Below are 22,515 nucleotides of genomic sequence, written 5' to 3'. Positions count from 1 at the left end.
ATACTACATTTGAAATATACCTGACAAGATGTGTTTTATTTTGTCATGTACAATTTCTTAGATTACATTATGTGGTCAAACAAAATCAGAAACAGTTAAGTAGAAATGGACACCAAACATGCATTTCTTTAAGACATCTAGAAGCGTGACGGCAGAAGCTCAGAGCAGTTTTGAGGTGAGAGAAAGAGTGTCTCAGTGTCTCCTGAGCGCTGTGAAACAGTGGTTTTGAGTCCTGCAGGCTTCATCATCGCCAATCCTCATCATTTCCACAGGGTCTGAGTGGATGTTTTCACACATTCAGAAACATCTAACTTCCTCCCGCTGTTGCACATCTTGGCCAGGTTCTGCAGCGGAGAGTAAAGAAAGATGGTTTAAATGAAAATGTTGATCATATTTTTGCTTAAAGGTCACCCCAAAATAAAAAATGTCCTGATTATTTACTCACCCCGAGGTCATCCAGGAAGTGCGTGGCTTTCTTTCCTAAGCTGAAGAGAAATTTTGGAGGAAAACACTCCAGGATTATGGATTACACTCCATCTAATGCATGTGAATTCTGCTCAACGTAGACCATTTTTGAAGCTTTAAAGGGCTCCACACAACCACAGCTGACAAATAAGGGTCTATTCAAGAGAAACAATCAGTCTTGAACCAGAAATGCTCTCCTTGGTCCAGCTCTGCAAAGCGCATTCAAGAGAGTTGTGTTCACGACCTCTGGTGTGACGAGCGATGGATTCAAGGTGAGCATTTGAAACACATACAGAAGACTCTGATTTGTCAGCTGGGGTCGTGCGAAGCCCTTTGAAGCTTCCTAAATATAGATTTTGAACCGTCAAAGAAGGTCTATGTTGGTCTATTGTCTATGTCCTGAAATATTTTCCTCCAAAACCTTAATTTCTCTTCATCTGAGGAAAGAAAGTCAAATACATCTTGGATGGCCTTGGGGGGTGAGTAAATCTAATTTTATTTTGGGAGAGCCATTCCTTTATTGCACACACTTTGTGTTGATGGATTTCCTATTAAAACAGAATGTCATGGTGGAACCTTAAAATGGTCCCCGGCACAATCTTGGAGACTCTACATAGAGTTTACCAAGAAAGAGCATTAACTTATAAGATATAACATGGTTTCCAAACTTTTGTCAGATGAACCCCTTCGACCTAAAATATCTACTGAGATTTTAAACTAATGTTTCAATAAATTTACATGCAGAATAATAAACAAAATGTAATATTTTTTAGTAAGTGTTTTAAACTAAAAATTGTTTTAAAATAACTTAGTTTGAATTTTACAAATGAGATTTTCATAAACTCATGAAGCCCAGTTTGGGAAACCCTGCAGTAGATTGTCTCGAAGCTAACCCACAGGCTTTAATTTACATTTCACGGGGTCTAACAGGTATTAAAAACTAACAGTCGAACACACATAATGCTTCATGAAGATGTTACGTGAGGATAACTTACACTAGCAGCTCTCGCGATACTGTTGGGAGACTGAAGAGCCGCCAGTTCATTAAGGATTCTCTTCAAATCATTGTCACATGGTTCTGCAGAATGACAGAAAAATAACAATAATGATCACATTAAAACAGACAGAATTTGCTTTATGCATGCAGGGTAATTATTTACATTCCTATGAGGATAAGACAATAATTAGTACATACGGTTGAACGATCTAAAAATTTAAAGACGACATTTATGTGACTAAAGTCGAGTCGGCGTCGACTAGTCGCTGATGACGTCATTAATGAAAAAATAAGCCTGAACCTCGAGCCGAGACTCGATCTGTGCACAGATATGGTATATAACACAGAATATGGTATATAGCACAGGGCTTTTATATGAGTGCACTAGTGAGGGAGCGATTGCGTGTGAATTGCTTCTGCCTGGCAGCGTCTCTCTACTAATAGTGAAGCTGTGGGTTTTAGTTACTCAGAAATATATGCTAGAACCTTTTCAGTTTCTGAGCTATTTTATTGATAAATCACAGAAGAGTGTTGACAGTAAGTTTCTGCACTCCTGAATGTTCCTGTGTGTGTGTGTGATCTGCACGTGATGTTTGAGCGTCTGTATGTTTGTGTGTAATGCAGCAGAGCACTCGTTTAGAATAGCGATTAACTTACATGTACAATAAGCTGTTTAAAACGTGCATTCACCTGATTCACCTAGTATAATTAAACATATCTTGTGGAGCGGAGTATGCAGTTATTTGTCATTTTAATTGTTAAAAACGTGGACTTCAAAGATTTCTTATCCTGTTGCGCCCTCTATAGGTCATGAATGATCAGCGACTAGTCAAGGTCAAGCCTAAAGCTTAAAGCGTCATTGCAGAGCATTTAAGTCGACTAGTCTGTGCAACCCCTTGTACATATAAGGGTGCACAAAGTCATATTGAAATCACAGAGCAAACATTTTAACTTAGAAAGAAATGAATAGTATTTTTGAGAAATTTCGTTTTAAATGTAATTTCTGTTAATCGGTTCAATTTCAGATTTATAAATCAATAGTATTTTTGAGAAATATCGGTTTAAATTTAATTTCTGTTAAGTAATCTGTTTAATTTCAGATTAATATATTCTGTCAAAATAAAGGCTTAATATTTCATTATATTATAACAGATATTGTATTTTGAACATGGCCGTTGTTTTGTTCTACATGCGCACCATGTATTATTTAATTAATAACTAGTAGTCAATTATAGGAATTATTAAAAGGGTTTGTTTATGTTACATGTTCATCTTTCTTTAGTGTGTTGCTGCTTAAGCATGAAAAAGCTCTGCAAAGTTACAAAGTCCCTCCAGCGGGATTTATTCTCTATATCAGTGTCAGTGTTTCTGAACTCCCTGGAACGCCTCCATTGTAGTTTTGAGTTTTCTTCCGGGAACAAACACGTCACAATAGTCCCAATAATTCCCGCCCAAGGCATATGCAAAATAAGGGGCGGGGCCTGGTTGAGTTGCATTAAAGTTTTTTTTCCCACCCCTGCACATTATGTAACTGAGTGCTTGCGAAGGTGGTTCGGTTTGATGAGCTTGTTCCGGTTGACTCATTATCGGATTTGGGCTCGAACTGATACGGCAAAACCGATGTCATAGTTAGCATATTTACAATAGTGTTTACAGCGGAAACTCGGAAAGCCAATCACAACAGACCGGTTGCCGGCTGACCAATCAGAGTAGACTGTGCTTTTCGGGAAGCGGGTTTTAATGAAACCGAAACTAAAACAGAGCGTTCAGACAGAGGGTGAAAACAGGTGCTGCAACCAATTTAAATGATAAGAAAAATAATGTTTTTTGAACTTTAAAGGGGGGTGAATTACTGTTTCATGCATACTGAGTTTTTTACACTGTTAAAGAGTTGGATTCCCATGCTAAACATGGTCAAAGTTTCAAAAGTTAAGTTGTACGTTTGAAGGAGTATTTTTGTTCCAAAAATTGTCCTTCCGGTTTGTCAAGTTTCGGAAAGTTTTTTTTCGAGTATGGGTCTGTCTTATGTAAGAGAGGGCGGAATTTCCTTATGTGGGTCCTAAGGGCACTTCTCCGGTAAGATCGCGGGCGTGCGCGCACTCGTAAAACAGAGCAAGAGAGTGAAAGCAGTTCGCCATCAAAGCGCCCTGCCCGGCTTTTGGGAAGTCAATGTCACCAAAGAAGTGTGTTTTTAGTTGCCAGGGCAAGACAACCCTGCACAGATTCCCAAAGAACCCGGCGTTAAGGCACCCGTGGATGGAGTTTGTTTTCCTGAGCATAAACGTTGTGTAAGACTGTTGTTCCCTGCATTTCGACGATGATTGTTTTATAAACAAAGCCCAGATCGTCTAATGCTTAAGGATCGAGCAGTCACAATGATAAAGGTTCGCGGTCGTGCGTTGGAACGGTGAGTAAAACTGTTGAACAAATGTCTCTGTGTGTTGTTAGCTCGGCGCGTTAGCACAGCTTTAGCTTCGCCCACACGGCCCGCCCCCAGCCGCTCGTTTTTTTCCGGAAAGACTCGGTGCAGCCAATCTTTCAATTAAAAATATAATAAAACAAAAGATGTATATGATCAGACATTTCTGATTGTGGAATAAATGAATCGTGCAGCAAATATACCCGCAAACAGGCTAATTCTACAATAGCACTGACGTCAGCGAAATCCATGTTGTATAAACCAGCAAAAATATATATTTTAAACACCTTTAGACATGTGATTGCTTTCAGAAAACATTTGATAATTTTAGGAGACTGTAGTTTGCACATATTAGCACGTACCTGGCTCAGGTGCATGTTGCAGTTGCAGGTATGGATGATCGAGGAGTTCTGCTATGGAAATCCTTTCTCTAGGATTGCGAATTAAACACCTCTGAAATAAACAGACAGAAAGCACTGTACTATGAAATTCTTGAGGTCATTAATTGCCTGTGTGTACATGTGCAGCAATAATGTGATTATTTACAATTATTTATATTTGTAAGGACGTTTACATGACATGAGCAAACCTCTTCACTCCTATTCACATGCAATTTTCATTATTCTGATTATTTGCTAGGAATTGTGGTTATTTTTAATGCCATTATTCACAAAGCCCAACGCACTTGTCACATTCAGTAGGTTTGTCACTGGCCACTGATTTTATCTACTTGCGTCAAATGCAAAACAAATTGCTATGGACGAACTGGATTATTTTTGGTGACGCACATAAAAATGACCATCAAAATGTGGCATTTATATTCATGTCAACCAATGTTGTCCTCATCATCCCAAAAATGTGATGCCATATTTACTGAATTTGCATGACAGCATCATCTGTGTACGTCACAACTCACAAGCACATTCGCTCTTTGGTCAGAGTGGAATAGATGTTTTATGTGTTTACATGCCTGTTTATTGCGATTAAAATCAGCATATGCCACATTTTTTACTATGATTATGAGCTTAATTACACTTTAATTTGACCAAAGTATTGTGTGTACATGAGATAAAGTTTAAATCTCCTAAATCTCATTATAATCGCACCATGCATGCATGGATGCATGTAAGCTTAGTCAATGACTGTTCAGCACAGCCAAACATTCTGCACACCTTAAGTACATCAAGTAGGTCCTTTTCTGGAAAATCAGGGAAGTCAATCTCATGGGACGGGTCTATGATGGCATGGATTTTGCTTATCTGATTGGTGATGCTCTGGAATGGAGTCTTTCCATAAGTCATGCAATACAGGATACATCCCAGAGACCACACATCCCCTTTAGCACTGATCTGTGGACAGCAGAGGAAAGAATGATGGGATCAGACTGCGTAATCTACCATTATACTCTGTTTCCTGCATGGAACATATTAATATCAGAGCCGATAATGACTTTGAGGCTTCGAAATATGAACTCTTCTCACCTTCGACCCTGGCTTTCCATTAGAGGACGTGTCTTTAATGGCCTCTGGTGGCATGTAGTTTAGAGTCCCCACCTGACGCACATCATAAAATCAAGTAAATCAAGAAGAACAGACCAGAAACAACATTTCTCTGTAGATCACAGTTCTGCTCCAGCCCAACCTGCGAGTCCTTCATGATGCTGGTCACGTCCGGCTGAATACGGTTGGCGATTCCAAAGTCGATTAGTTTCAGCGAAGCATCCACAATCACAAAATTAGCTGGCTTTAAATCACTGTGGATGATACCTTCAAATGAAAAATGCAAAGAAATTAATCAATTAAAAAGTGCAATAATTAAACAAGATTTTTACATTTTGTAAAAAAAGAATGAGTGTTTTTCTATTAAACACGCCCACGTCTTTATGTTAGATGGTACCCAAATAACCCTAAAAAGTGACGCAAAAATAGTACCCAAACATCAGTGTTAAGATAATTGACAAAAACTAAAACCATAAAAAAAAGCATTTTTGCTACTTGAAATAAACATTATCTGAAATAAAACAGAAATAAAACAGAAATAAAAAAATGTTCAGCTAGTTGCCAGGGCAACATTTTCATTTAGTTTACATTGATGTGTTTAAAAACAACAACAACAACAAAAAACTAAAACTAGACATATTGGAGACATATCATAAATTATTTGGACAGTTTCTGACTGCTGAAATGAGCTTCTCATTCAATAGTATCGTGGCGTTTTGTCACTTGTAGTGTGAACGCAGCTTAAGCGATCTGAAATTTTGTAAAAGAGATGAAGATATGGCGTTTTTATTACTCAACAGCCGAGTAAGGTTTTTGTTTTATTGAACAGATAAATTGCCATATGTAGCTCTCTAAGAAAAACATTATCTATTGTGAAGGGTCATTTCCTTATGGTTGTTGTTGTTGTTGTTGTGCTGGAATTTATTTAAGGAATTGTATTGTCAAAGATATGGTGACAATATCTGTAATATTGAATGTATCGCCCAGCCCTATGTGAATGGCCCTGAATGCTTAGTTGAAAAGTATCAGAAATGGTAAAAGTGATGGTTTAGAGCAGGGTTCCTCAAACTCGGTCCTGGAGGGCCACTGTCCTGCACAGTTTAGCTCCAAACCTGATCAAACACACCTGAGCAAGCTAACCAATGTCTTCAGGATCACTAGAAACTCACAGCTAGGTGTGTTTGATCAGGGTTGGAGCTAAACTGTGCAGGACAGTGGCCCTCCAGGACCGAGTTCGAGAAACCCTGGTTTAGAGAGTGCGAGAGGTAATGGTCACCATGTTTGTGGATGGTGTGCACAGCCTCCAGCATATTCCTCCAGTAACACTTCCTATCCAGCGGGTTGACGGACTTGCGGTTGCGTAGCCAGGTGTTGAGATCCAGGTGTCCGCACTCCATGAGCATGTAGATGTAGCGGCTGGTGATCTCACTGCAAGCAAACAGGAACACAGCTCGTCATTTACAGAGTTTTCCAAGCACAACACAGTCATGATACTGGTGAATCACACACACACTTACTAGTCATAGAGTTTAATGATCTGGTCACTGTACTGTTGAAGATGATTCAAGTGCTCAATCTCATTCTTATAGCTTTCCACTGCCTGGGCATCGGCCTCCTCTAGATTCACATATTTCACAGCATACACATGCTTCTTATGGTCAAAAACCTGGTAGACCTAAAAAGAAATACATGTTATTTCTGTTAGCCACAATGAATCGTATGAAATGGAGAATTATACACTCAACACGTCATTCTTTCGTACCTTACTGGATCCGCCTCGACCGATCATCTTGAAAATGAAGAACTGTTTGCCCTTGATTGTGATGGATTCGTTTGAGAAAGCAGAGGAGGGGGTCTGAAGGGTGAAAGATTGTTGCAAAATTAATTATAGATCAGAGGCAGATCTGAAGCCGAGAGCAACATATTACCCACACTTCCTTTTTATCCACCTGACTATATTCTGGTATTTTTGAAAATTCAATTTTCATTAGTTATAATGGAATTCTTGATATCAGGAATGTATTTTTTACTAGTAAAAAAGCATAATTCTTGATATCTTTCTTGAGTTAAATTCTTCCATTCAAAGGCAATGATAGACATCACTAGTTTCTTACTACTGGTGATTGAAATTCCACTTTTACAAATGTCTATGAACAACTGTATTATTACGAGTAAAACTGCTAATTTGACAGTTAAGACCAGATAAGACCCTTATTCTCCGGCTGGGAGAATATGTAGAGCCTTTGAAGCTGCATTGAAACTGCAATTTGGACCTTCAACCCATTGGCTCCCATTAAAGTCCACTATATGGAGAAAAATCCTGGAAAGTTTTCCTCAAAAACCTTCATTTCTTTTTGACTGAAGAAAGAAAGACATGAACATCTCAGATGACATAAATGTTGAGTAAATTATCAGGAAATTTTAATTCTGGAGTGAACTAATCCTTTAAGTAAAATGCTACCGGTATATTGACTTACAAAGTCAAATTGGCTTACAAAAGGAATAACATATTGCAAAATTTTACTAGTGAAAATGCAATTACAGACATCAGGAATAAAAGTTTTTACTAGTCTAAATGCAATCTTTGATATTAAGAATTTGATTTCTGCAAGTGAAGCTTAGACTGTAAAAAAAAGGTTTCTGAAAAGCATTTTTGAAGCCTAAAGTGGGCAGAGCCGGACGTCGGCATCGTCAAGTTCATCATACAGCTTTATTTAGTGCATTTTAGCATTTAGTCTCGTACGTCACGACCAAACGTTAAACGATTAAACTCCAAACGTTGAGGCAGATTGGTTAAGGCAGATCCAGAGTGGCTCTGGGCAGATCCAATAGTTTTAACTTCAACAGAGTATCCGCCTTCAAGGAAGTTAACACTTGTCAACGGAGAGTGGCCAGACTCTCTGTACAAATGAAATGTACGAGAGTTTGGTGGGACCAGGCTAATCTCGAACTGGGTTTAACCATAGATTTTACCTAAGAAGTTCAAGCAAATGCGCTAGAAATCCACACTCATTCAAGAATGTGCATTTATTGCATGGACTGAGAAAGCACTGACACTTTCAGGATTTCATCTGACGCTACTTTTTATTTAACACTAAAAAGTTAAATAAGCATATAGTCTATCTGTTCTGTGAGAGCAACTGTACCGTAGAACGAGTGTAGCCTCTACATCTGAAAACTCCAAAAAGCAACGGGTGCAACAGAGGAAAACAACGCTGGTTGTTCTCTCAATACTCGACAACGACGGAATCCAATGGTGTGGGTGAAGGTATAATGCGTGTATTAAATTGTATTAAATAATCCCCAAAAAAGCACAAACACGGCAGAGATGGCAAATCCAGCAGCTTGAATTAGCTGAGGTGACTGACGGCTAACAGAAAAACGGCTAGTGGTGATAGTAGCGGCAATCCACCTGTCACTCAAGTGGCCACGCCCTTGATTATGCAGAAATTTAAGGCTTAATTTTACAGATGAGTTATAAAAAACTCATCTGTAAATGAGTTAAAATTAAAATTCACCCCCCTCACAGTTGTCACGAAGGGCAAAATTAGCTATATAGACCAAAACTAATTTTTGTACCAGGCTGTAAAAAAAAATTCAGCTGTAAAGTTTGCCATTTTAACATGGGGGTCTATGGGATTGACTCTCTTTTGGAGCCTGTCTCTAGCGGCCAGTCGATGAATTGCAGTTTAAGTCACTTCCGTGTTGGCTTCACGACTCGAGAGACTGGAAGGTTGCCGCTTGGGAGTGAAGTCATGTTTTATATTTAAAAAAACTAATTTTCACAAGTGGAAAAAGTAATTCTTCGATATCAAGCAAAATACAAATCACAAATACTTCATAAAATATTAGCAGATGTAGATAATGGAGGTCTCTTAAAAGAAGAAATGTATTATTTGCTCATGGCATATCACATTCACTTTAAACAAAAATAAAAATACTTCTTAATCTGCTCTGCTTTCTTATCCAAGCCAAAAAAATTAGATGCTCTCTTTTTAGTTGATATGATAAGCATGTTTATCTCTCTATCACATATTTCTCTGCCTGTTTGATGTTTTGGAGATACACAAGCCTCTTTACCTGTGATGGCTGCTGGATATAGGACACCTGGCTCTGAGGAGTGCAGGGCAACTGAGCGTGAGCCATTTTCTGTGCCGTCGATGGAACAGACACCATCACTGGCCGCTGCTTCACCACAGGAGTGACGAAACTATCGAAGGAACAGAAAGCATCGTTAAAGGGATAGTTCATCAACACAGAAAGATCTCAGGTCTCTTCAAAAATATCTTTATTTGTGTTCTAAAGATGAACGAAAGTCTGGAACAACATGAGGGTGAGTAATTAATAACAGAATTTTTATTTTTGGGTGAACTAACCCTTTAACGTTGAGAAATCAAGGCCACTTCTAATCCATGTGTTCTGCTGTGTTATTACCTGTTTGCATTTGGGTCTTTGTAGTTGGGAGTCTGACAGCTGAAAGAGGGGTGTAATCTCGGAGGCGCAGGTGTTCTCATAGCATGAAGTGAGAGTGAAGTGGAAATGGGGTCTGCAGGAGGTTTACGATCCTGAACAGAACAACACAACAGATTGATCATGAACCGACCCCAGCTGAGTCCGCACTGTAATCATTCTAACTCGGATATTAGACAAGCGTGAGCTGCGGTCAGACCTCTGGAGATGCATGTTTGTTAATGAGAGTAGGAATCTTCCATTCTGATGAAGTCTCCTTGACATGGGACTTTTGCTGCTCCTCGGGAACCTTCGTTGGATTTTCCTCATCCATTTTGTTACTTAGTGCTACATTTTCTGCAAAACCAAACCATTTTAATATCATTATTTTCTGAACAGGCCTTTTTCACTTTAAAACTAGCACATCCTCAACTGGAAATCTTTGTTTTTATTGTGAAAAGAAAAACATCTTTATCGTTGTCTTGTAGGTGTAGGGTTAAGGCTGAGTCACGCTGCACCGACAGACGCCGTACAATGCGGACAATCACCAAATAATACTGTGTCAGACATTCCACGACCTGATAAACGCTGATTGAACATGTTCAATGGGCAAAAACAAGCGCCGACCAACGCCAGTGGTTCTTAACCAGGGGGCCGCAAGATTACTCAAGACAAACCATTCAAGAATTAAATACACCCCTTAACATTTTATTTCTTTTCTTTTTTTTTCTTGAAGAACCATAATTCCCACTGGATAATGAGGAAGCCTAATTTTAATGGTGTGTTTTCTAGATTTGGAAAAGTCATGTAAATGAATCAGTTCTTATACCTCCATGGGTATATTTATGATGAATGTGCATTTTTGTAGTTATTATTGTAGTTATTTTATTGAGTAAAGATTATCTTTCTTCTTTCATATTTTCTGAAAAGCTGAAAGTTCGAATCTTTCGAATATTGTTGTACTGACAATGAGGGCCTGGAGGTTGAAAACCACGGATGAAGACGATATGGTGATGCAGTGGACATACTACGAGTTATTAAGAGTCTCTTTATGAAAGTATTATTCTTTGTATTATCTTATGTCTCCTCTTTTTAATTGGACAGCAATAATGTCTTGCAACTTGACAAAGTATGTATTTCAATAACACTGAAATTATTTACACATTGAAATGATCTTTTAAGTATTTTGGAGATCACAGATTTCTTTGCAACCCTTTGGTGCGTATATCAAATATAAAAATGAGTCTGGTGTCATTGAAGTCTACCTCAAAAAAACTGAAAAACTCAATTGCTGTGGACTGTAGGACAGTTATAAGTAGATCTTCAGTGATTTAATCACTCTCAACACTTAATAAAATGCAAAAAAATATATGTGCGCCTTGTAGAGGTCTGCTACCCAACCCGAGCCCGACGGGTTCTGGTTAATGTTTAATAAATAGCCTTGGGTTCGGGTTTGTAACTAAGAAAAATTATATAGGCTATACATATAATTTGCGTGCCATGTTGTGATCGTAAATATGAGCACGCAAGAGGGAAAGTACGTGCGCAGTTTCAGCTCCACCATCCAGCTGATTGCTGTGTTGTGACCGAAATGGTACGCGCGCATGAGCAAAACCGTTTTGTAAAATGATATATGAATCCTTTTTATTTTAACATATAACATTTTACAAAACTGTTTTGCGCACTATTTCGGTCACAACACCGCAATCAGAGGAGGACGCGCTGAAACTGTCGATGCGGTCCTCTTCCATCATAACTCGTACTGAGAAGGATATATTTATGTAAATAGTTTTGCAACTGAGCAAACTTTGTTTTGAAGTTTAATGTTTGAGTTCCAGAGGAATTTGTGACTTTCACCTGTTCTACCACGTCAAAGTTTCGTAATTAGTAAGTCCGTGCTTTTTCTCTTTTTTTCTTTTGTGCTGACCGATGAGGGGGCCGCTGTGCCTTGGTGAAACTGTTTGTACATGTGTTTAATTATCGTTGCAAGCAATCATAAAATACAGCTTATTGCAAAAAAAAAAAGAAGGTATTTCTGTGAGAAACAGACCTCAGGTTGGGTTTGGGCTTAAAATATAACCGTATTGGTCGGATTAAATGATTTCGGGTACGGGCTTCAGACCTCTAGCGCCTTGGGGTAAAAAAAAAAAAGTGTCCTTTAACAGAAAAGTGTGACTAACCTGCAGTGTTCTCCTCATGCTCAGCAGGAAGCAGAGGAGTTTTACCAGAGTTCAGATTTCTGATCGCAGTCTGCAGCAGTTCAACAGGCCGTGCGTTCGAGCTCAATGCTTTTTGAAGAATCAAATTACTCTTCCGAGAATTTCCTGAGAGATGTTAAGAACACATTATTAAACAGGTTTCTAAACAGTTTTCTTCCATGTTGACTCATGCTGAATGACCACGTTCCTACTAACCCAACAGAGAGTCATGTATTACCTTGTGAGAGCTCAAACTGAGCATGTGCTATGTGCACGAAAGCAAAAGCTTTACAGTGTGATCTGGCAATACTGAAATGATCTTGAGCGTCTTCTGGATCTTCAATTCTGTAGAGATGGCAAGGAATAAATTACTCAAGATATCAGCTGCTAACTCGATACTCAGAGTAATCTACCATTGACTTACCCTTTCAACTCCGCAAATCGCACCAGCATTTGAGCGTAGCTTTCAGTTTTGCAATGTTTTGCCAACGGAAACCTGGCAAACACTTTAGAGTAGATGTCCAGGAGTTTGGAGAGAAACGCAGAGTCTGAACAAGGGTCTCCTCTCTTCTCTAGGCTTTTCAGGAAGATCTGACAGCCTTCAGGAGAGTTTGTGCTGATGAGCTGGTTGATGTCGGTGGTTTCTATGGAAGAAAGAAGATCTGAAGAAACGAGTGCACTACAACAAAAAGTTCCTTGAGCAAACCCAAAGTCATATAATGGCTTTGTCTGGGGAACAGACTAAATTTGAATTTGTCATTACACATTTTTGGTGATCTACTCCTTTAAACAGTTAATATCTTAATTAAATTACCTTCCATTCTAGCGGTTTCTTTTCTTTCTGCTCTGTGTAGAAGTGCTGTGATGGTGTTACCCTGTTCAATGTCCTCCCTCAGATGATCTGGACTAATCATGGGTGGCTGCATAAAGGAAGACACTGTAAGGACTTGAAATAAAACGAGTGCACTAGTGAGTTTGTGTCTATAGTAAGGTCAGATGACTCTTATACCTTCAGGTTCAATAAGCTGTAGGAGTCTCCATCCGGAGTGCCCTTCTTTGAGAAACACATCGGGAATGCGGAGCGGACACTTGAACCACTTGTTTGCCTGTAGAAAATCAAACATTAAGGCTTTATAAAGAGCAGGCAACTTTTAAACAGGCTCATATGACAGTACATATTGTGTTTATTAAATAAACACTCTGATTGATATTAAGAAATAAACTGTCTGATTGAGGTTACTTGAACTAACCATGACTATTAGACAAACACGACTATAACGCTCTTTTAGAAAGCACAAGGGGAAGTCATATACCTATATTATATTATAAATAATATTAATTTGTCACATTTTATATTAGGTGTCCTTAACTACTATGTACTTACAACAAATTGCTGTTCATATTGCATTGCAAAACACTTTTGCTGCGATTGAGGAGGGATACGGGTAAGGTTGGGACAGGTTTGCTGGTATGGGAAGGTTTGTAAGGGAAGGTCAACAGTGTAATTATAGATGTATTTACAGAAATTAATTACAACTGTAATTACATGCAGGGATTTTTAAGTACAATGTAAAAACATGTATGTACACTTAGTTAATTGTATCAAATGATTAATTTAAATGTTAGTAGTTAAAGACACCTAACATAAAGTGAGACCTAATAATTCTTTAAAATATTTGTATTATTTAAATAATAAATAAAACAATATTACCATTGTTATACCATTATACAATAGCACTTTTAAAATCTAAAATGCATCTAAAAACTCCCAGCAAACTGTCATTCTTCAGGTCGGATAAAAATCTGTATAAATATAGAAAAATGTAATCCCAGGAGTACATAATCAACTGGATTATAGTAATAATCAAATTAGCAATATTTGCTTTTGGTCATATCCACCCTTACACAGATTCACATTTCTCACCTGGAGAAACTGTAGGTAACAGGAGCTTCCGCTTTCTGAACACCGTCAGAGTCATTGCTCTCGTTTTCAGGGATAGAGAGAGGCACCATGGGCACTCTTTCTGCCTGTAGGAATGAACAGAAGTGAGTACATTACACAATTCCTCTTTCAAATGTTGTTTGCTGTTGTTCTCACACCTTACCATGGCCACTCTTCTTGGCTGTGAGCCTGTTCTCCATACAGGCATGTTCTCATCTTGTGGACTGAACTTCTGATCACTCCTGAAATTCAGAATGTTTAACATCATCAATTTCTTTACGGTAAATAAATAATTCTGTCATGTGAAATAGGGATGTAACGGTGAGAAAATTTCGATAACGCAATCACGTGTATATAGACCTGTAATTTGTGGGCATCAGGGAGCCCCTATCAATATGCGGGGTATTGAAATCGCCTTTTAATGTGTGTTTGTTTGTTCAAATTGGCAATCACATGTAGGCTACTCTGTGTGTAGGGAGTGTACATGTTACAAGATTGGATATATATCAATGGCGGTCAGGATCTACCAAATCCTCCACCATCGTCCTGTCCCGCATGATCCTCACTATCTTCACGTAATAAGTAAAATCTGACTCCTGGGCGAAGCAGATGCTTTCAGTTTATAATTGTAGCGACTGTTGTCCAACTGAAATAAACGGTTTATCTCTACAAAAGCAAACAGTGACATGACTGATTTCTATTTGTTTTAATATATTTTAAAATGTAATTTATTCCTGTGATAAATGTGTTTATTCCAAAGCTGAATTTTCAGCATCATTACTCCAGTCTTCAGTGTCACATGATCCTTCAGAAATCATTCTAATATGATGATTTGATGCTCAAGAAACATTTATGATTATTATCAATGTTGAAAACATTTTTATTTCATGATTCTATGATGAATAGAAAGTTCAAAAGAACAGCATTTATCTGAAATGGAAAGCTTTTGTAACATTAAACACTACCCTTCAAAAGTTTGGGGTCAGTAAGAATTTTTATTTTATTTTTTGGGGAAAGAAATAAAATAAATCAATACTTTATTTCAAGGATGAGTTAAACTGATCAAAAGTTACAGTAAAGACATTTATAATGTTAGAAAATATTCTATTTTAAATAAATGCTTTCTTTTGAACTTTCTATTCATCAAATAATTTTGATAAAAAAAAAAATTGTACACAACTGTTTTCAACATAATAATGAATGTTTTTTGAGCATAAAATCATCATATTAGAATGATTTCTGAAGGATCATGTGACACTGAAGACTGGAGTAATGATGTTGAAAATTCAGCTTTCATCTGAGGAATAAATTACATTTTAAACTATATTAAAATAGAAAACAGTCATTTTAAATTGTCATAATATTTCACAATATTACGGGGGGGGGTTTGTATTGTTTTTTATCAAATAAATGCAGCCTTGGTGAGCAGAAGAGACTTCTTTTAAAAACATAAAAAATCTTACCGATCTAAAACTTTTGACCAGTAGTGTGTATATATATATGGCTGTTTTCCAGGACTTAAGTTTCAAAAACTCAAATTCAAGTACTTCAAGGACCTTGTATGAACCCTGCATAAATGAGATAAGCGTGTCATACCCCTGAGGAAAAGTGCTGCTGGCCTGCAGGTCACATGTTCCATCTGATGTTCTGGAGCTGCTTCTCACAGAATCTTGAGCATTGTCATGTGCAGATACTAGAGAGATTTCACAAGTCACTTACAAAAACAAGCATGATTCATAGAAAGCAAAAGCATGCATTACATAGAGCAGTATAATAGAAACAGATGCTTACAGCACATCTTCACAAATCAATGAATAGTTAACCCAAAAATTACAATTCTCTCATTTATGCACCCTTATTACAACCAGTTATTGTTACTTTTTTCTGTCAAATGTTTAATGCAGAAATGCACTAGTCATATTTTTCAATGCAATTACAAAATGGACATCCTAAATGTAGCCTACACAAACCTGACATGTTCTCTTTATCTTCTTGTGAGAGGAGCTGGCGTTTGCCTAGATTCAGATTCTGCACGGCAGTCTCCAGAACGTGCCTGGGTTTAGCATTCATTTCAAAAGCCTTCTGAAGAATCAAAGTGCATTTCTTAAAGTTGCCTGGGGAGAATGAAAGAAACGTCATGTGACTGTGTGTTCTCAATTAGCAAACATTTTGAAAGAGGCAAAAGCTACATATGTCTTATATTTTTACATTTAGTCTCCTTACCTTGTAAAAGCTCAAACTGAGCATAAGCAATGTGAACAAAGGCGAAATCCTTACAGTGGGATCTCGCTATATCAAAACTAGCCTGGGCATCATTTACATCTTGGATGCTGTTGGCAAAGAGAGACATTACAAATAAAATAAAACAGTTAAAGTTTAAGTGTATACTTATAAAATAAAAATAAAAGTTCCTCATTTAAATAATACCTGCATAAGATAGATACAAAATAAAGGGGCGGGGTCTGGTTGAGTTAAGTTTAGTAGTAGGGTTGGGTATCGGTCAAAAATTTTCGATATCGAAATCTTGAACTTTGGTTTTATTTTTTCAGTTTGTTTACTTTTTTTTTTTCACAGACTCTGACTCATATAGGCCACTGGGAGGAGGAATATATGCCTCACGCTCATAAAGCTTGCCGCAAAGCACTGGCAAAAGCAGCCTAATGATTATGACTGTGTCGGGGAAAAAATAGTAAGGAGACATTTTAATTGTTTATAATAAACCAGTGTTTTTTGAGTCAGTGTTGACAACAAAGGTGAAGTTGATGTTGCTGACTAGTAATCTGCAGTATAGTGAACATGCGCCTGTAGAGAGAGATGCACCTTTCATTTGGATTACATAATCAGAGAGTATTTGTTTTCGATTCGAATTGGTTTGTTTAAAAGTCGAAATTTCAAGCTTTCTATAGGCCTGTTTCTGTCTGTGAGGCAAGCATCCTATTCGCTGAGTTTCGGTTCATTTGTGACGCGCTCCAGTTCTTCTTGAAGTCGAAGACGGAGCAACTTTCAACTTTCTGCTCTTAAGTTTATTCCGTGTGCTGTCAAATGTTTCAGCAGATTTGTTGCATTATCGGTCTTGACAGCAATTATCTTGTCGCGAATATTGCATCGCGCGCTGTTGGCATTGAGCCTGGTGAAATGTAGCTACACTTCTGATCTTTTCATCTACTGTATGGGGGTTGGGACGCTTAGTCGCTTACACACTACAGCCTCACGTGTGAGCCACGTCTCTGGGCATAACCAGCGTAAACTAGTGTTTTTCCACCACAGCCAATCATGCTACATGCTTACTGGCTCACTGACGCTGACAAGATTAACCCCTTAGGTACCGAACGACAAGACATTTGTTGATACTCGATGGTATAGAGGCAATTCAGTCAGTGCCTAAAAAGTATCGAACTCGATTAGGGATGGGCATTCGATAAAATTTTCTTAGTCGATCGTCGGGAGAATTAACGATCGACTATCGATTAATCATTAATATTTTTATATTCAAATTCATTATTTATTTAACTTTTTATAAATTAAAAATGCAATGAAAATACAAAAATACAGCATGTTTTTGCTCGATCAGATCTTTATTACAAGAAGATCAACTAGTGGCAGTTAAACTGGACATTCGGTTAGGCTTAACTTGAAGATATATGCACTGCGGTGCTCTGAAGCAGTGGAACCTGCAGCTGCGAGTCGGCGTTCTTAAACAGAGACCCTCGTTTGTTGCAAAATAATAAATAATAAAAAAAGAATCATGTTAAACAATAACTTAACCAAAAACATAATAATACTTAGATCTGACAGGTTTTGTCAAAATGTACTCAAAACTATCCAAGGCACGGAGTCGAGAAAGAGGGCGAGAGAGAGATTAGCCTACCTAACAATTAATTAGGCTACTTAACAAAGCCTCATAAAGAATAACTAGTAAGTCACATACAACGTCTGCACCAGTCTACAGATTTTTGTTGAGAAAGATAAGCATGATGACATGATCTGTGGTCAGACGCAACCGCAACCTGGTGACCGCCAGTCCAGCCGCCGAAAACACTGACGTTGCCAGGATGCACAGGTACCTCCGCGCTAACTTGGCCATTTTTAATGATCAATTATCGATCGTCGATTAATCATGCCCATCCCTAAACTCCATACCCAAACTAGCGGTTATGGTAAGGGGCGTGACATTTCATTCACCAATCACAATTTACTGGACCAGCCGACCAATCAGAGCACATTGTACTCCTCGGAAGGAGGGGCTTCATAGAGACAGGAACTAAACGTAGCGTTACTGACAGACTGGGAAGAGACGAGCTGCAACAATGAGCACATTTACACACACACACCAATTCGATGATAATTACCAAAAATCAGTTTATTGAAATAACCAGATTTACCAGTTTACATGCAAATCAATGTTTTTTTAATAGTCTTGTAAACACGTTTTACTTGCAATGTATACAAGACTGTATAAAATAAAATAAAAAACGGGTTATTCCCTGGTGGTGACGTCAAAACGTAAGCATTCATGCATTACACTCAGAACGCAGATTAAGGCGTTTACATGCCAGGCAAAACTCTAGCCATGTCGATCGGTTTATTCTTAAGCTACACCAATAAAGGAAAATGGTTTAATTTTATGTGTAATCGGTTTAAGAATGTGCATGTAAACACACTCATTGAAAAATATGTGGAAAATAATGTGTATTTCAACATTTAATCATGAAAACCAATTCTAGTAGACCCCAAAAACTAATTCAGGAATTTATAAAAAGGCATAGTATGTCCTAGAAACAGCGATCATTATGCACATAACTTCCATGAGGAAAAGGATGTTATAAATAATTTTGAAGCAGAGATTGGAACTTGAGCGACTTACGCTTTTAACTCTGCAAATCTGACCAGCATCTTGGCATAGCTCTCATTCTGACTGTACTTCCCCAACGGCATGCTGGAAAACACACGCGTGTAGCAGTCGATGAGCTTCGTGAGAAGGCTGGGATCCGTTTGGGGATTGCCTTTCTTCTCCAGATTGGTCAGAAATGTCCAGCAGGTCTGAGGGGAGTTTGAACTGATGGCCTGGTTGATGTAATCTGTGTCGTCTGTACGGAAGAAAAGCTGTAAATGTTCTGGTCTGGTTGATTACAACCCAGAATTCCTGTTTTGATCAATGATTTTATGATTACTACTGGATTAAGATTGTTAATAAACATTTTAGAAATTGCTCTCAGAAAGCTTAAATATTTTAGCGCAGAGCATAATTACAAACATTTATACTGGAATTAGAGGAATGTCCTTAACTTTATTAAAGGGATAGTTCACCCAAAAATGAAAAGTCTGTCATCATTTACTCACCTTCATGTGGTTCTAAACCTTTAAGACTTTCATTCATCTTCAGAACACAAATGACAAATCTGAGAGAAATCCTCCATTGACAGCTACGCAACTACCACTTTGGCGGTTCAAAAAGTTCATAAAGAGATCGTAAAACTAATACATATTAATTGAGCGGTTTCTTCCAAATTTTCTAAAGACACTTGATCGCTTTATATGATGAACAGATTTAATTAGCCTTTTATTCACATATAAACATTCATCAACGCACACATCAGTTGTCGTAAACGTAAGTTCAAGCATGTTCGCTTGACGTGCGAGAACCAATGAGGTTCATTCTCGAGTTACACATCACGTTTGAGCTTCGGCTCAAAGTGGTAGTTGTGTAGCTGTCAATGGAAGGACAGAAATCTCTCAGATTTCATTAAAATCTCTTCATTTGTGTTCTGAAGATGAACAAAAGTCTTGCGAGTTTGGAATGACACGAGGGTGAGTAAATGATGACAGAACTTTAATTTTGGGGTGAACTATCCCTTTAATTTCCATAACATTTCCAGAGGAAGTCCCAAATTTGATATTCCCTGATAGAGCTAGGTTTAAAGTGTGCGTCCCCTGAAAATATTATTTAGAAAATTCATTACCCAAATATTACATTTATTAGCTTACCATCTTTGAATAATCTCTTCATCTTGGCCAGCCGTTGACACAACATGGCAATCTGCATCTGTCGCTCAGTGCTCTCTTCTTCATCCATCTCTGCACACTACACAACACAACCACCAATTACAACACAACACACACACCAATTACACCACAACACACACACCAATTACTGTACTGTATTGACATATGTGGAAAATGACACCATGCTTCAGTCTATATGCATGAATATGTCTCACCGCAAATAAAAGCTTATTTTACTCTTTACATAACCTTAGCTATAAAAACTTAAAAAAAAAAAAAGTTATTCATAATGAAATCGTTTCTTTAGTGTTTTTAAAAGGTGAAGTCTACCCAACAGGATCCCCCAAAACAGATGTTTAATTTGATTCAAATTAGCCTACAATTTTACTTATTATACTTGCATGCAGCTATGTGTGCATATTACAAAACAAAAACATAAACACAACACAATTACTGTACTGCATTCTTTGACATCTTTGGAAATATTCACCATGCTTCAGTCTATGTCTTTATGCCCGTAACGTAATCTATCTGTCATTTTTAGGGGTCCCTCATATCACGATTCGATACATATCACAATACTAAACTCACGATACAATATTATTGCGATACTTCATCAAAATGCTAAATTTGATATTACATTGTGGGTGTAAATAAATAGGCTTGGACTTGGTGCTGGTATCCCAATGCATGGGACAATAGTGACAGCAGAATAAAAATATTCATGATTCTGAAGCTGAAAATACTGATTTATTTTAGACGAATGGTTGCACTTTTTCACTGACTAGATATATTTAAAATAATAAAGGCCACTTTTTACTGGGAACAGAAGACATTTGGCATTAAATCGCATTAGATTTTATCAGGACACACAAATATTCCCCCATTGCATTAGCATACATTACATTCAATATAATATATATTAGTTTAATGTAGTACTGACACTAAAACTCTAATTTTTTCACGCATAGTAATTTTTATTTTGGGTGAACTAAAGTTACACACAATACAGATTGTCACTATGCACGATACATATTGTTGCATTTTTGTATTGCGATATATTGTTACACCCCTAACGTTAGTCATTTTAAACACGTCTCATCCAACCTTTGATTCATAATGGATCTTAAAGTATTCAAAGTGATCTTCCAGATGTTAGGTCTCTTTCAAAGGCCAGGCTTTGCAAAAATAACATTTCAAGTTTGTTTTGATGATGATGATGATGATGATGATGCACTACAGGAGTAAGTTAAAGTCTGAGGGCCTACCAGCATCTGAGCTAGTTTTTATCCTAGACCTTACTTTTATCAATCTCATGACTTGACATAACTATTGTTGTCTTGCTGTGATTATTAACTTGAAGAACAGCTTCACCGTGTCGGGTCTCGGGTGATTAGCAGCTAACTTATCCGGCTAATCTCACTTCACAACAGAACACTCCTCGTTGACAATCGTGCGTTATTGATTAAATTAATGACAATCAACATCTGGACGCACTACGTCGCACTGTTTGCATTTTGGACGATGTTAAAAGGTATTTTAAAGCAGCACACTTACCCTGAGACGCAGAAAGGAGGATAATCTGACGGTGTGATCGAGTAATTGTTTTGTTCAACAACCGTTTCAAAATTCGCCACTTCCCGAAAGCGCGCGCTCCTGTTGGTCAGTTTGTATTCCACGTGACCATTTTACAGCCTGGTGGGCGGGGCTTCCCTGACACGTCACACTTTCATTCTGCGCGCGTTCTGGTGAACATTTTGGAGAACAGAAAATGTCTACAAACAAGCGTTTCATATGCAGTAATAGAATATATCCAGTAATATATAGTCCAGTCATTTTTAGCCAAAATGGGAGTCAACCTTGACCAAATTGCAACAGAAACAAACTCAACTGATTTTGTATCCTCATATGTCCTGAGCTATTTTTTTACAGTCTATGGTCCTGAGTAAGGAAAAAAAAGTCCCGAAGAATCCCATTAGGGGAAAGTTTCGAAAAAGACCCAAATATAGCCTATTCATACGCCTATTCATTCTTTTCTCACGTGAATAGGGTACAATTTTTAACCTTTAGATATCACCATGAAAATTACTGAGTTGATTACTTACATCAAGACAAACAAAAAAAGTATAACAAGTTTTTTGAAATTGTTTGTTAACATGGACAAACGGTGCATAATCTAATTATGTATGTGCTAATTTGCATAAAAAATAGCACATACATGGTGGCTCTATTTCAATGACAATTAGATGTGAAAAAAGATAAAGCACGTTTTATTCAAATATTATTCTGTTCAGTTCCACATGCAATGAAATTATCTGAACCATTTCGTAAGCAACATTTTATTCTTTGCTTTTGCTTTCTTAAACACTGACAAATAAAAGCTTATTTTATTGTTTAAATAACTGAAAGCATACGAACTTGGTAAATGTTGTTTCTAAATGTTTCTACAAAAAAGTTAACAAAATTAAAATTCAAAATTACTCAAAATGACCTATTCTTATTATTTTTTGAATATTGCAGTATTTATTACAAATGATTTATCC

General features: G+C 37.5%; 1 protein-coding gene across 1 annotated transcript; it reads right to left on the bottom strand.

The window, feature by feature from the left end:
- Positions 1-11: 11 nt before the first annotated feature.
- On the bottom strand, positions 12-21,633 carry ttk (ttk protein kinase). Its single transcript, XM_081389072.1, has 25 exons — positions 21,530-21,633; positions 19,955-20,051; positions 18,834-19,056; positions 16,193-16,299; positions 15,940-16,083; positions 15,566-15,662; positions 14,133-14,211; positions 13,952-14,055; positions 13,037-13,133; positions 12,842-12,947; positions 12,452-12,671; positions 12,266-12,372; positions 12,010-12,153; positions 10,050-10,186; positions 9,815-9,945; positions 9,461-9,590; positions 7,143-7,235; positions 6,898-7,055; positions 6,657-6,808; positions 5,523-5,647; positions 5,363-5,434; positions 5,054-5,230; positions 4,244-4,334; positions 1,461-1,543; positions 12-344 (listed from the first exon to the last, which is right to left on the bottom strand). The coding sequence occupies exons 2-25, from the start codon at positions 20,040-20,042 to the stop codon at positions 261-263; spliced, it is 2,949 nt and encodes a 982-aa protein (XP_081245198.1). The 5' UTR covers positions 20,043-20,051; positions 21,530-21,633; the 3' UTR covers positions 12-260.
- Positions 21,634-22,515: the final 882 nt, after the last annotated feature.

Source organism: Scardinius erythrophthalmus (genome assembly GCF_964197995.2).
Source record: "Scardinius erythrophthalmus genome assembly, chromosome: 16".
In the NCBI taxonomy this organism is placed as follows: Eukaryota; Metazoa; Chordata; class Actinopteri; order Cypriniformes; family Leuciscidae; genus Scardinius; species Scardinius erythrophthalmus.
Note: the sequence above shows the minus strand (reverse complement) of the source record. Positions and strands in the feature narration are given on the sequence as shown.